The sequence below is a fragment of the Tauraco erythrolophus genome, chromosome 19 (genome assembly GCF_009769465.1).
Source record: "Tauraco erythrolophus isolate bTauEry1 chromosome 19, bTauEry1.pri, whole genome shotgun sequence".
NCBI lineage: Eukaryota > Metazoa > Chordata > Aves > Musophagiformes > Musophagidae > Tauraco > Tauraco erythrolophus.
The window spans coordinates 5,152,738-5,168,423 of record NC_141483.1 but is presented as its reverse complement, the minus strand read 5'-3'; the positions used below and the strand labels follow the sequence as shown (position 1 = coordinate 5,168,423).

Genomic DNA, 15,686 nt, shown 5'->3' with positions numbered 1-15,686 from the left:
GTAGTATTACATTGAATCTACTCCCTGACACAGCCTTAATGCTGGAAACACTGGGACTCAAAATGCTGAATCTTAGTGTTAAATTAGCTACTACAGGGTTCTCAAACGATGCTTTTGTGACTGGCGACTCAGAAATCTTCTTAAGGAGTCTAAAGACTAATTTTTTTTTTTTTTCCAAGGAATTATTAAGCAAGGTGTGCCGGGGAAGGATCTGCTGTGGTTACCTTGTCACTCAGAAAGGAAACACTGTACAAGCGCTGCATTTGTAAATTTATATAATGTATGCTAGCACTCACTAGTTTAATAAACACTTTGTTACCTCTAAAACGGTGCCAAACTATTGCAGTGCTAGCAAGAGATCTGCTGGGTCTAGAAATTTTGTCAGGATCATTTGGCTACTCACAGTTAGTGAGCTCCCGTCCTGGGATTTCACAGCCACTGTGCACTGGACGTGCCGATAGCACGCCACGATGCTAGGCGTTGTACCTGGCTCTGCTTTTCTTTCCCTTGTGTGCCCCTTCTTAAGTACAAATGCTGTTACTAAGCATTTCAAATAGTTGTGTGAACATTTCAGAGAGACATCTGAGGTGTTATCAAAACATTCATATTATACAGAATCCCTGTTTACATATTATTTTACTATGCTATACTACACGGTACATCACTTTGTCACCATGCATGAGACACACGCTTCATACTAAAACAAACATTTAAATGGCTTTGAGTTGAAAACTGACATTTGTAAGGAAAAGGATTTGTAATGTGATTTAATTGATTTATGTAATTGAAAACCAAAACAAAACACCACTGTTATGTACTATAAATTACTCCTTTGTCTTCTACAAAATTTGATTTGTTTACATGCCCTGCGGCCATACTGAGAAAACAGAGTAAATGGCAACTCCTCTTTGGGCCTATTTGAAAAAGGAGTCAGGAAAGGGAGGATGAGGGTGGCCAGAGGGTGATGAGAAGAAACAGATGAGTGCTCAGATAAAAGCGGCCCATGGGAAGATTACAAGTTCTCAGAAAAACAGATCAATAGCAATGTTAACTATGCAGCTGTAAATGCAACTATTTGCATTTGCAAACATTTTTCCCTACTAGCTCACTATGCCCAGGGTATCTAGAACACTCTCTGCAATAGATAAACCACCTTTGAAAGGGCAGTATTTTCATGAAAAGTCAAGATCCTAGTGATTTTTCTGTATAGGACTACTAGAAACACCAGCTTACCTTCCCCTCCTATTGCTTGCTCAGTAAGATGCAAGGATCTGAGACTGCTCTAACTTACAAGTAACTCTCAAACAACTTTCCACTGATTTTGTCTCCTCCCTTTTCCCTTTCACCTCCCTAGACCTTTCACCCTTTGGTTCTCTTGGGAAAACCATGACGAATTTCCACCTGGAAATCTCAGTCCCAATGTTAGGTAGTCTCTTTTTGTTGCTGTTGATGGCCTTTCCTCTCCACCCTCTTTCTCTTCACCACATTGAGACTTTTGACAAGGCTAAACAATTCATCTTTGTTTCTATATTTATATCCGGGAAGCTCCCATTCGCAGCATGATAGCATTTTGGATAGGACAGCTTGACAAAAACAGTAGATAAGAAAGCTATTGGTACAAAGACCTGGACTCGTAAAATAAAACATAATTTAAAAAAAATGAGAACAGCCCGAGTGTTCATACTAAATAAGCACCCACTAGCTACATGGGGATTTCTAACCACAGAATAAATACTACTTAATGGCTCCACAAAATAAAAGCTATCCTAGACAACACTCTGTCCATTATCTCGCCAGCTAATTGAAACAGAACGGCATAAAGTGACTTTGTTGTGTGTTTTGCACTCAGGACTGCAGTGCGAGAGTAAAGGCTACCACCAAAAGAAGACATGAAGTGCGAATGCAATGAATGAGAGATGATTGAGTTGAAGAAAGTCAATAAACATTAAATGGAAGTAACAAACTCAAAGGCCAATGAAAAGCAGTCTTGTCTAGTTGGATATACTGGTTGAATGTATTGGAAGATCAGTGAAAGAAGTGAAACCTGGATGCTGACAGTACTTACCGGCAATATGACAACAAAGTGATAAAGAGAACTGAAATAAGTTAGCAAGGAAATCCTGAAAAAGAGGGAATTGCAAGAAACTAAAAAGGGAAATGAAGATGATGGGTTAAAAAATGGCTATTTGAAAGCAAGTGCAAAAATAGTGATGGAAACCTGTCTGGGAAAGAAAAACGTACATCTACCAGCACAAGAAAGATAGATAGAATGCTATAGCAATAGTTGTTACAGAAAGATGGAAAGATAAACTCAAGGAAGCAATGGCTTGTCTGGGCTCAAGCCAGAACGCTGACTACTCTGTGCAGGAACAAGTGTTTGCTCATGAAATGATATGATGAAATGCTTGTGGTGTGACACTATCCCAAGGAAGACTGGTATCAATGGGAATTAAAGCTACACAAAGGCTCGGGGGGAGCATGGCATTTAAACTTCAGATCTTTGCTACTCTTATTTACATTCAGTGTGTTGTCTTACCTAGAAGGAATGGAATTACTTTAAGGTCAAGTAGTCCAGATGTGGTTTTGGTTCAAAAGTATCACAGATCATCTGGCAACTGTACAATAAACAGGTGCTTGCTACAGCAAATGTCAGCGGTATCACCTCCAATTCATTAATCTTCCTCTGAAACTATATCTCCCAAATTTTGAATTTATACTGATTTCCACAGCATCCCAGAATTTAGAAGTGTGCATGGTGACTGAGAGAGCAGTCTGGGTATCCCAACCTCATGCACACAGGCCATATAGTTTCTTTTCATGAAAAGTTTTAGAAGTTGACTTTGAAAAATCTTGCCTTCCATAGGCTATTTCTAAAGACCATTGGGAATTGTGGCTAAACCAGTTCTGGACATGATTTATAGTCATCTGAGACTGCTTTAAGCTGCTTCCATGGGAGCAGTTCGCTAGTGAGCCGCAAGGGAATCAATGCTGGTGATGGAGTCAGCTGTGCGAGCTTCGCCTCCTTCTCGGGGACCTCTCTGACAGAGTCCTTTGCCAGACCAGTAGTGCAGGTTTCCTTTATTACATCCTTCTATGGGGACAGTATGAATGGGCTGGAGCTGATCCTCGAGAATTTTGTTCTTTTCATTTCTCCAGGGGACATAAATACAGGGTTGAGAGGTTTTTTACCATGAAAATGCCAGTCCTCTCATCCAGAAATACACAGAGTCACAGCTTCAAGGGTAACATTTTTTCACTTTCCTTTCCTGCTTTGCCTTTCTGGCATGAAGAGAAACCCTTGGTTTTAAAATGTTGTTAGCCTTCAACAGTGAACTGTCTCAATCTGGTTTTCCTTATTATTTATTTGAATTCTCACAGCACTGGACCTCCAATCGTAGCAGCGAGAGTAAAAGCTGTAATAATATCAACCCTAGGTGTTTCTTTGCATTTCCATTCATAAGGTGGATCCTAATAAGTTGGTAACAAGAATTTACTTACTGTTAGCAAAACCTTAGAAACATGTACAACAGAATAACCTCTAGATTAGAATCGTGGTTTTCACCCAATTGACAAGTTGGGGGATTTCTCCTGAGCACTACCAAGGACCATTAAAATCTCTTTCCCGCTTGTCCTTTTATCCCTGACTGTGGAGATTCATTTGAAAATACCTTGATGACTCTCATCCACAAAAGTTCCTTATCTAACCGTATGTGAATCACTTTGAAAGGAGCCACATTTCTCTTAGCAACCAAAGAATCAGTCTTAGCAACGAGACAGCTGGAGAATTTTGTTTTCACATAGCTGCTCTTGGACAGTACGTTCTGCTCTCCGCTTTCCCATGGCACTGCTGTATCAGTGTTGACTTAGTGTTGTGTAAGAAATGGTACAAATCAGACCCTTGCTCATAGCAAAGACATCACTTGCAGGGCAAATGACGGTCTTTCTGCCTTTGGTGCTGTTTCTTTTAGGAGATAGTGCAAGAGTACTGACTGTTGGAAAGCTCGAAATTTAAATTTTCCCCATGACAGAATTACTACAAAGAAACGTGTGAGGAAGCTGACAGTTTCCAAAACCTTGACTTCCCCTACAGAAGCCATAGTGCAGAATCAAAGTATTAGCTCTAAAGGCTCACATCTCAGCCTCTCTTAGCATCTGTTCCTGTTGAGGACACTCAGAAAGGCTGAATATAATGTGAAACATACATATATATCCTATATTTTCTTAGCAAGAATAATTTTGGGAGAAATATTATAGCAGAGGAAACTGGGAACATCAGAGAAATTGTCATTTTGGTTGTTACCTGGGCTGATGTCTTTACAGGACTGTTGAGGAAGCTTCCAGAGGAAGCAATGCTAAGATGGCATTTATGAACAGAGCAGTGTTGTAGTAGTTTCCATCTCTCAATTCCACATCTGTGTAAGGAATTGAGTTACAACATGTATTTTGATCCTATTAAGAAATTCAAAGTGCAGGTAAAAATAGTAAATGCACTCACACCTCACCCATGTTCCTTCTCTGTCTCCTCCTGCAGGGGCTGTTGGCATACTGCAGGCCGGTTTGATTCCCTCACTCGTATTCAAATTGAGGACTGAGTCGGACGGAATCCAGGAGCTAATCCTAGATACACTCTCCAGCTGTCTACATGTGGACGCTTCTGAAGCTCTAGCAACTGGTGCCATTACTATCCTGAAGGAAAAGCTCACACACTCATCAGCGGCCATCAGAAGCAAAGCAGCTTGGGTCCTGTTAGAAATTGGGTAAAGGAAATCTGTCTGTAATACTTAAGCCTTAGAAAATATTCATGTCATGAGTGAATCAAGGTCATTAGTTTACAATTGTGTTCCACTACACATTGAAGCTGTCACATTTCACATGTAAAGCGGTGTCAGCCTGAATACACACATAATGAGAAGACTTCTAAAACTCATAACTGCTATAAATCACTCAAGAAAGCAGATGCTGATGAGGAAACTTCATTCCTTCTCCTCCTACTTGTCCTCAGTTTTGGCAGTAAAACCAGGATTTTCTCCTGGTATACTGCTGAGAAAAAATTCTTGCATGAGGAATCATGTGAAAACAAAGATTCTGACCACTATGGAGGTAACTCTCTTATTTTTTTGGACAGCCACTCTCAAAAAAAAAAAAAGAAAAGTCCTGGGAAACGTTCCAGTGATTGCGGACAGAAATAGTTTTCTGACACAGGCTGCTACATACGTCAGTGATGGATCAGAAAAAGCAATCTTTATATTAAATTTGTGTATTGAACACTGGATGAAAGGAACAACTTAAGTCCACTGCCCTGCAATCACAAATATAATAAAAGTGCTCAACAGATGTCTAGTTTAAAAAGATCCACAGATCATGGTGTTTATAGACCAGTGGGCACAAAACACTTCCTAATGTCCTATAACAGAGCAAGGTCTTATAGGAAAAGAAAGATAGATAATATTTTATACGGATAAAATAAGCCATAGAAAGCAAGCAGAAAGGCACCTAGAGTATGGACATCAGCTACATTCTAGGTTAGGTCCCTGCAGTAGCTGGGCCATGTTAAATATTCACCATATTAAAGGGGCTGGAAAGAAAGAGAGAAAATTGATCTGGCAGAAGAATTAATTGCAGATTTCTAATTTAGCAGGTTTTAAAGTCTTTAAAATCAACAGTCAGGTTTCTGACTAAATTGCTGTTAGGACCACCAGCACATTTAATCCTACATCCTGTTACATGCTGTTGCCCATCAATCTCCAGTGTATCATGGAAAGTAAAAAAAAAAAAAAAAATCCAAATCACCTAAAAATATCCTAAAAATTGTTAAGCCCACACACATAGGTTAATATGATATCATCAGTATTGTATCAGCAAGTAGATATAATAGACATCAGGCACAAACAGATACCCCCTTTCTTTTCTTTGTGGCTGCATAGTGGTGCTTGCCATCTGTCTTAACAGTCAGAACATTGTGGCTCCAAAGAGAACAGAGAGGAGGACTGTTTCAGCGCTGCTGTCATGAACGGAGGAGGCCTGCAGGGGTCCAGGCATGGGGAGAAGCTGTGGGTAGCTGCACGGTTAGCAGATGCAGTTCAAGAAAGCAACTTAACCATCTTTTCTGTGCAGTACTCATCCAGAGGGAAAGAACCTGGAATGTGATGAAGTTATTCCTGTGCTGGTGAGCCTGCTCGAAGATACAGATCCTGAAGTCCAAGCTGCTGCAACAGGAGCACTGATGTTTGCTACTGTTAAACCTCAGGGTGAGAGACGGAGGCAGTTCCATGGGGATACTTCCTGCAAATCCAATTCTAAGGCAATTTAGTAACAAAACTTTTGACACCCCCACCCTCAAGTCCTCAGTTTCTTACAGTGTTAAAGCCCTTCAGGAAACTACGAGATTAGGACACTTCTTTATATGTCTCAAGCAGCTATTACTGTCCCCCCTAAACACTATGAGGAAGCAACAGATTTCACATTTCATTTGCTCGAAGTAGGTCAGGAAGTTATTTACCCACCCCACCTGCGTCATCTCCCTCCAGAGGGGGGAACATTTTCTGTTCAAGTCCAGACCACTCCAAGATCCACATACCCGAAGCTACTCTGAATCACTTGGAAACTCTTTTTGTGGTTAGAGGCAGTTTCTTCCTCACAGCTGGGAGAGGAACGAATATTAATAGGTCTGTAGTTCTCACGAGTAACTTACATGACACTGAAAATACTAACTGCTAAATTTTCAGTGTAATTAATGAGTAATTAGACATAAAAGACTCTTAATAACAGCAGTTGTGTTCCAGTCCTCCTCTGCAACTGTCCCCCTGGCTTCTGAAGACAACACAGGAGTGGATCTCAGTGTTTCAAGTGTTTTTAAAAATAAAAGAATGGAGGATTTTTTTAAGGGTATCTAACACCCCACCACCACCAATAGTTTATCCCATCATTCAGTACCTCATATATTCTTATCTAAATTGGTGCAAATAAAATAATGATGTGCAAGGCAGATATAGACAGCTAAGAAAGATCTTTTTTCTTAAAAATAAACAGCTGGCAGCTAGCCTTGGTCTTCAAAAGAAAAGCATGTCCTACCTCTTCACACTGCACCCTCTGGTGTGTTCAGAGCCGTAGCTGGGCAGGGAGTAGAAAGCAGCAATTCAAAAGCATGTTGATTATACGTAATAACACATTTTAAAGCCAGTTTATTTCTCTCCAGGGAGATGCTCAGCCCTGGGTGCTGAAGCCATTCCACCTTTACTGAAGTTGGTTGCTGAGGAAACCAGCAAAGCCCGTCTGAATGCAATCAAAACCCTCACCATGCTGGCTGAGCTATCGGAGGGCCGCGAGACACTCCTGGCTCACGCAGACACATTTCAGCAGTGTCTGGATGATCCCTGTGAGGCAGTGAAAAGAGCTGCCAAAATTGCCATCAGTGTCATCAAACAGAAACCTTTCTGAAGACGCGATGTTTCACGGAGATCTATTGCCCTCTGTTGTTGCCTGGCTGTAAAAGGTGCACGGTTAAATGAGACCTTCAAAAACAAAACCCTCTTTCTTAGTTACTCTGAGTCAGTTCCTCCTGAAAAGTTATTTGCCAACAGTTGAGCATTCATATTGCAGGTCATGAGCAGAATAATGGGGAAAAAGAAGAGTTAGGAAGTCTAGAATTCTCCACTAGGAGTTATTTCCTGAGTTATCAAGATTTTCCTGTGGTAAAAGAAATCGATCCTTGTTTTCTTCACAATGTTCTCTTTTTTTTTTTAAAAAAAAAAAAAAATCTCAGCTTATCAAACATTAATCAATAACTAATTATATTAGAAAGAAGGTTCATAATTAACGTCTCCAGCAGTCTTGTCTATGCTGAGAAATTGACCTAACAACCGGAATTTACATGAGTTTTGCTGCAAACATTTGTTGAACACGGCATTAGAACCATTTAGAGCATCATCACAGAAAAAGGAATGGCAATGTTATAGAAGGGCTTCCCCTAAAGAATGATGTGACTTTCCCAGCCTAAAACATAACCAAGTACTTATCAGCACCGTTCTAGCAAATGGAGTGGCCGACAAGACTTATGAGCAGCGAATCTGGTGGAGATGGACCCCGCTGTCCTGGGCACCGCAGCCTAACCCTGTCCCTGCCATGAGATTTATCCATGTGACACTCCAACACCCCCAGCTAATGACTTCTTGAAGAGAGTTTTAGCAGCAGCCCTCACTTTGCAACCCCTCTGAGCCCCACTCTTGCTGTACGTGTCAGCAGCCTCTCCCTCAGCCCTAGCTGCGGTGATTGCTTCCGTGTTTTTAAGCTGGCAAGGATCTAAATGGAATTTTCTCCTTCCGTGTGCTCGAAGCCAGCCTCAGGGCTGCCATGTGCAGTTGCCCATGCTTAGGGGAAATGGAAAATCAGTCAGAAAGACTTGACTAGGGTAGCCCTTGGGAAAGCTCTGTTGGGGACAGACCCCGCTGCCTCTAACGGAAGAGGGGTCTGACCACGCTCTGAAATTGTTTACAGTGCAGAACAAAAGCGGCTCTGTGTTTGTGCTAGTGCTTGGCAGTTGTAGTTTTGTAGAGCTGTAATCTACCCTTTGAGTACAAAAATTAACAAATATAACGGAAATGGAGGTGTGCCAGAACTGAAGTTTTACCATTGTGGCTTACTTTTGGGGGAGAAGAAGGGGGCGAGAGGAAAGCTGATCCTAATGTTATGGTCTAGTCCAACGGGACCTAGAGAAGACAATCTCCAGAGGTCCCTTCCAACCTCAACCATTCTATGAGTAACAGCTGTCTAAACAGAGAGATGAGGAGATAAACAGAATGAGAACTGAAAATGTCAAATCCCTACACTTTGGAAAAATATGCTTTTTTATTTTTTTTCCTTAAATATGCTCAACTTTTTTTTTTAAAAAAAAAAGATCTTTTACTTCATAGCATTGATAATAATACAGAAAATTCAAGCTGTTCGTAGAAGTGAGCCTATGCAACAAGACATAAATTGCCTGAAGGAAATAAGATAGTTCCTGTGGGCAGTTGAAATGGTGGGAAGTTCAGCAGCATTTTACTCACTGTGTAGTCAAGGCAGGTCACTACAGATACGCTGCAAATTTCTCTGTCTGCAGTTGCAGGTGTGTAATTTAAGAGGCATCATCAGAAGGTCTGGGCAAAGAAATAAAGCAAGCTAGCAGGACAAATCCTGGCCATTTTCAGCGACCAAGAAACGTGCAATAGCGCAGCTGACTCAGCTTCACAGGAAACCTCATTTGTTTTCACTCAGGTTTTTCTCTCACATGGTATTTTTACACCTAGAAGTTACCAAGTTGTAGCTACAAAGAAGCTGCATCATCTGGAGAAAGAGGTTATTTGTCAGGGCTGCTTTTCCACAGCAGAAACCCACTGTCACACTGCAAACTGCATTACTCTTACGCAAAGCATAAACTTATTCTGTAGGAGTGATTACAGCTAAAACGTTTCTCTTCCATAACCTAACCAAAGCATGAATTTCCTCTCCTCTAAAGATGTGATTTAAAAGTATTGAGTCAGTTGGATTCATTCTCTCTGATGCCAGAGTGCATCCAATGCAATGAAAGAGAGCCAGGGAGCTTAGTAACACGCTAAATGTTCAGTAAAGGACTAGGGAACAACAATCGGGCGCTAGTCTTGGCTACACATAAAAAACTGCTGCAGGAAAACGCAGTAACAATGATCATTTTAGCTCAGTCCCAAACCCCTGTCACAGCCTTCCCTGATAAATCAGGTACCTCACTGCAACGAGTTAGCAAAACAGTTAGCTTCTTCCCATGCAGAAATAAGACACAGTTTTATAGGGCCACCCATGCAAGTAACAAGGCACAAAACCAGCATGTAGATATCAAGACCATCCACCAATATTAACAGTTCCTAAGATGTCCAATAATTTTTGGGATGTGTTTCAGTGTATTTCTGAATTTCCCTGTTAAAGCAGTGACTATAAGATGGGAGATAAGATTACAGCTCTGAAATAGCAGTTGGGAAATCAAAGCAATCAAGAGTAAGTCCTTGAAAACGTTTTCACAGATAGAGAAACTGATGGTGAAAAAAGGAAATATCCAAGTTGACTCCAAACACTTCGGAACTCTTAGTACCCTTATTCATTGTTAAACTAACTTCAATGCTATAATTTAGCAAATAATCATTTAATGACTTTTCATATCCTTATGATTAAGGATTTTCTTTTCCTTCTGAGGTACACTAAGTCTTGAAACAAAGGTGCACAAATTTATAAATCAGGTTGGAGTTAACTCAAGCTATCCTTTGGCCCCAGCAGCATCTGGATTTCTGCCAGTCATTACTGAACTGCTGAGAACAGTGCTGCCCTTAAGACAGTACACGAAATGAAAAATGCATCCTAAAATTCTTCTAGTACTGCCATTCGGATAAAATGAGAAGGTCCCCTGTCCTAGGCAGGTCCAAGGGCGGGAACAGTCTGGGTCATGTTCCCCATGAACTTCACCAACAAGACGATGGCACTGACATTAAATGATGCTGAACGGGCGACCTGCAGTACCGACACCTTTCCATGGACATTCTCTCCTTTCTCAAATTAGGACATGTTTTCTGACCCCAGTGACAGATTTAGTCCCAGCGACGTGCTTACTGGCTTTGCAGTTGTCTTGGTGCCAAACATTCATTCATCATGCAGCTAAGGACTAAGGACCAGGGAAAGTACTGAGCCATAACACGTATGGGGAATGCCATGGCTGCCTATAGCTAACTTCCCACTTGGAATGAGAGACAACAGTCCCTAATTTGTGAAGGCTGGGCAATTAATTAGCAGTCCAGGTGTCGGTAAAACAATTAGCTGGATCAAAGAAACACAGCCAATGAATGCTTCCCCTTGGACTGACTTAGCTTTCAGTTGACTATACTCCACAATGAAGCTGCCACAGACTTGGTCACAAAAACGCTAGAGATCCTTTTGAATGGCTTCATATGCACTATAAATCCTTACATTAACGTGTCAGGATCTGGCATTCTTGTACTCTGCAATTAAACTCGTTGCTTCAAAAGACCTGCTGTGTATACAGCAAGTCTTCGGGTTTAGCGCTATATGCTCCACGCTACGATGACAGTAGCACCTAGGCAGATTTGTAACATCAATGAAAAATGATTTGTCTTTTTGAAAAACTATTAAGGCCCAGATATAATTAATGCGGTCCTGGGTCAATACTGGAATTAATTCAGTTACACTCTAACAGACCAAGTTTTCAAATGAGCTGCCTAACAATTCTCAGCGATACCAGGAGAAGACAAGACAGCTGCGTTCAGGGGAAACAAGACCTTCATGTACAAGTCTTGTGTCCCACCCAGCAGAGCTCATTTTCAATGCACCCAGGTTTATGTTAGTTTTTTCTAACGGTTTCTCAAGGTTAAGAACACTATGGCTCTTTGTTCTTGCAACTACAAACTCATTTCCCTGTCCCCGTTTGCTTTCAGAAGTCAGGAGTTGGAAACCACTCTGTCCTGCTCTGGAAAACGGCAGGTTTTAATTTTATATCTCCGTTTTCCAAAGCAGAGAGTATTTTTGCTTCCCACTACTACATTTTCTATTGATAAATAAATTTAGTTTTAAAAATCCTACTAAAAATGCATAGAAGTGAGAGATTTGTCTAAAGACAAAATAAAGAGTCTGAGAAAGTCAGACTTGGGTAATTACATTGAACCAGAAGGGCAGAATGTCTTTTCTGTGGCTACACACAAAACCAACACACTGACAAGTTCAAGCACAGGAACTGAATCAATGAAAACTATTGTAATAACTTGTTTTAAGATATTTTGACTATAAGCCAAGTTTTTAAAGTTATAAATTCCAATACCGTAAATAAAAATGCTACACAGAGTAAGGACAAGCTCACGCTTACCTCAGCTTGAGGTTCTTCCAGGTACCTTACAAGAAGTAGAGGAGCTGCTGGCTGCAGCACCCGCAGAGCTGCTCCAGCAGTAAGCACTGCCAGGTGAGCAGAGGGTGGGCACAAGAGCTCCAGGGAAATTTTTCTTTTTCACAGCAGATGAGAGCAAGATGGAGTATTCTTCAGGAGGGACAAAAAAGGCAACTTATTTAATGAATAATAAGGGCAATAACCTCAGGCACTGGTGCTGGTTATAATGCCTTTCATCAGAGCAAGTAGCGGATTTTGGAGTGAGGGTAATTTTACTCCATCCTCCAAGTCCTCAAGCACGGGCCTGCAGTACACGCTTGATGAAAAAATGCCATGAATCACTATGTAAACACTGGGTAATTTTTTTTTTTTTTTGCATTTCTCATCTTTCTTAGTGATGTGTCACCCTCTGTTGTTAAATCTGTGATACTGTACGTTAGTTAAACAGAAGGGAGGCTCTAATCGCTACTCTCTTTCTTGCTACCACGTAGTAATACTGCAGGTGCAGGACACACAGCTGGGACGTAAGATCATTAAATAAGCTTTAAAAAACCAGCAGCCTTCCTCAGAACAGCTTCGCTGGGACCCCTTAGCCTGCAAACAGCCCTTCTCTGGGCAGTGTGACCATCTGTCCCAGGAATACCAGCTTTAAACTCTTCCAGCTCAGTGCTTCAAACCAATGAATTCAAGTGTTCTTCAAAGACAATAACCAAGACTCCATAGCTTTTCTCCCAAACACCAGCCACCACTGGTGATGCATGTATTTATCATTACTCTTTGCTCCTCATTTTTGTGTCAGCTTTTACTTGGTATAAACGTTCCTGATTTTGCCAGTTAGGAAAGTGATCTGACAGGAGTTGAGCCAATTAGCAACCACAGCTGCTGCTGTGGCTCTGATCACAACAATCACTTGCACCTGAAGAACTCAGCCTTCTCCTCTGCCCTAATTCACCACGGACAGACATTTTAGTTGAAACCAACCCAGGGTTTCTGCAGGAGCATTCCAAATCAAGCCTCAGACTTTTCCTCCCCTAGGGACTGTTGCATTTCAGTGCATGAGCTTTTTCAATAACACTATAGGAAAAAAAACAAAATTCTGAGTTCTTAGAACAGAGTGTTTTCATTATCATTAATAATTAACATTTGTGAGATACTTGCATACATTTGTTATGGATGATACAGAAAAATGAAAACACAAGTGAAGAGTGGTTACCTTTTTTCAGGACTTGGCCTGAAAATTATGTAGCAATTCTTAAACAAAAGGGGTGATTTGTTTAGTGTGTGTTTTTACGTGTTGTACATTGTTATGGTGCTACTAGGTGAATTTTTAATTTTATTTTGTGCAGTTCATTTAAAATAATTCTGTGTATCTAACTAAAGTCCACTAAAATAAGCTGTAACACTGTATCTTACCTGACAGGATAAGCTGGGATGTCTCTGGATCAGCTGAAATAGAGTTGTGTTATGCTGTACATGCCATGCTATTAGCCAGACATATATCTGGAGTCTCATCACTAACCAGAAGTGTTTCAATTTTGTGGTCAAACATGGGCAACAATCATGTGCTCACTGTTCCCACTTCTAAAGCATGAGAATGCCCAGGACAGCAGAAGCTACTTTTTAGGTTTTGTCTGAGTGTCCCACAGCAACAGCTGTAACATGGACAGAGTTCTCCTGAGAACTGAAGAAAAGTCACTTTCCTCCTTAAAATCATGACATTGCCTTTGAATGCAATAGCTACCGACCTGAGGTGGCATTTAACTATTAACCTAAACATTAAAAGTTTTATCAGCTATCCACAATATTGGGCAAATTTTCTATGAAATTCTACAAAATTAGAGGAGTACTCTAAGAAACAGTCAAACTTTATGTAAACATTCAAACTCTGCCCTCTACAACATCCAATTTTCAGACTGGAACGAGAGCAGGTTGCTGAGGATGTACAGTGAACGTCACTGGGAAACTGAGAGTTAGTTTTTTGAAATTCTTTAATCCTGGGTGATGGTGCCTTATTAACAAGGAGGTCATCTAAAGGTGGCTCAGCCTGCCAGGAAATCACTTGTGTTATTTGTCTTTATCCAAATGGCTGTGTATATTTTAACCATATTTTTCTTTTTGTAACAAAGTATGACAAAGAGAGATCTGGGCAATCCTCATTAAAGTCTTTCGTGTTTGTTTGTCATCCATTACTACTACCCAGATCCAAAATCTAGACATCAAACCAAGTTTCACTGTCTTCTATCATATTATATAAAAATCCCATCATTTTGTGGACACCAAGTACTTCAAAATATACAAATACTTTAATACATACAAGTCTTCATAGTCCATTAAATATAATTAATTCCATGGTCTTTAAAATACTCTATCACTGTATTAACTGTAAGAAGAAGGTTTGCACTGGTATTTATATAGTACTGGTTTGATCTGGCCTATGCAAAGCCTTTCAGTATACTGCAGGGATTATACTGAAGAGCAGCAATTCTACTAGAATCCAGAGCATTTTGGTTTAGATCCAAATGAGAAAAAGATATCGTCAGGAGATGACAAAGTGAGGGTGATTAAAGCTGCAGGAGTTAGCAGTGTGGTGTAGCACATATGGAGAGACTACACTGGCTTCCTGTTTAGATGCACTTATTGCAAGTCTGGTGCATCCTGCTGTAGAACACTGAAATGCTTTGAGACAATGCAGCATCCCATGAAACGTGTGCAACAGGAACAAGGAATTGATTGTGGTGCAGCTCGACAGGAGCAACTGATGTCTTCCTTTTACACTTGATGCCCCAAGAAGCTGAATTAGATGCTAAGAAGATGTATTGCTTTTTGCTTTGAAGTGCTAAATCTATCTTTTCCTGTATCTCCAGCTGGTGTCAAACTTATCAAGTGGAGACAATCAGACTGGTTTAGCTGATATCCCGCAGCTGTGACTATTCTCCTTCATGAACTGTTAACTCAGACCGTTGTATAGTATGAATTCTATTTCTCAATGAACTCTTCAGAAGAAAGATTTATAGCTTTGCAGAAAAGCAGTACAGAGCCCTCAAGTGTACTTGAAAGAAAAATGCAAGCCCAGGATTCTGATGCTTTGGATTTTTAACCATGTGCACGGACTGTTTTGCAGTCCGGTCCATAGAAAGAGGCAATAGAGTAACACCAACCCCACGCTACAGAGGTCCTGGTAATTTTGGGTAGAAATTAGCTTAGACATACCAAGATGGGAACTGATCAGTAAGAGATAAATATATATATACACACACACACACACACATTTTAAAAATATATTATATATAGTGCATATATATAATGTATTGTATGTATATATATAATATATGTATTTTGTATAAAAAAGCTTCACATTCAAATATTAAAACATATAGAGAGGAGGACATTTTGAAGTTATCCTTAAACAGAGAACCTATCATAAGCAGAATTGTTACTAAGATCAACAAGATATGTTTTCCCTAATTTCAAAATGCGATCAATTCAGATGGTTAGTGTTCCACAGATTACTGAGAAACACAACACAATGAAAAGTGAGAAAAAGGGGGAAAAGGTTATAATGGAAAGTTAGAGATGATGTCAAATACATCAATATATACATAAATCCTTTACTTAAGATATGTCATGCTTAGAGGGAACAAAAATGATTTTTTAATTTGAATTCGTAACATGGTCCCTCAGTTGTTGTGGGGTTTTTGTAATCAAATTATCATAGCCAAAGGAAAAAGAAATCTGAATGATTAGAAGAAGACGGGTTGAAAATCAACCCTAAAAGGAGGTTCATAAACCCTGA

General features: G+C 40.3%; 1 protein-coding gene across 1 annotated transcript in view; it reads left to right on the top strand.

The window, feature by feature from the left end:
* Positions 1-7,437, top strand: part of RSPH14 (radial spoke head 14 homolog) — an 86,674-nt gene extending 79,237 nt beyond the window's left edge. Inside the window, exons 4-6 of the mRNA XM_086623818.1 lie at positions 4,532-4,757; positions 6,115-6,248; positions 7,196-7,437. Coding sequence (XP_086479944.1) covers positions 4,532-4,757; positions 6,115-6,248; positions 7,196-7,437 — 602 coding nt within the window. The remainder of the gene's footprint in view (positions 1-4,531; positions 4,758-6,114; positions 6,249-7,195) is intronic.
* Positions 7,438-15,686: the final 8,249 nt, after the last annotated feature.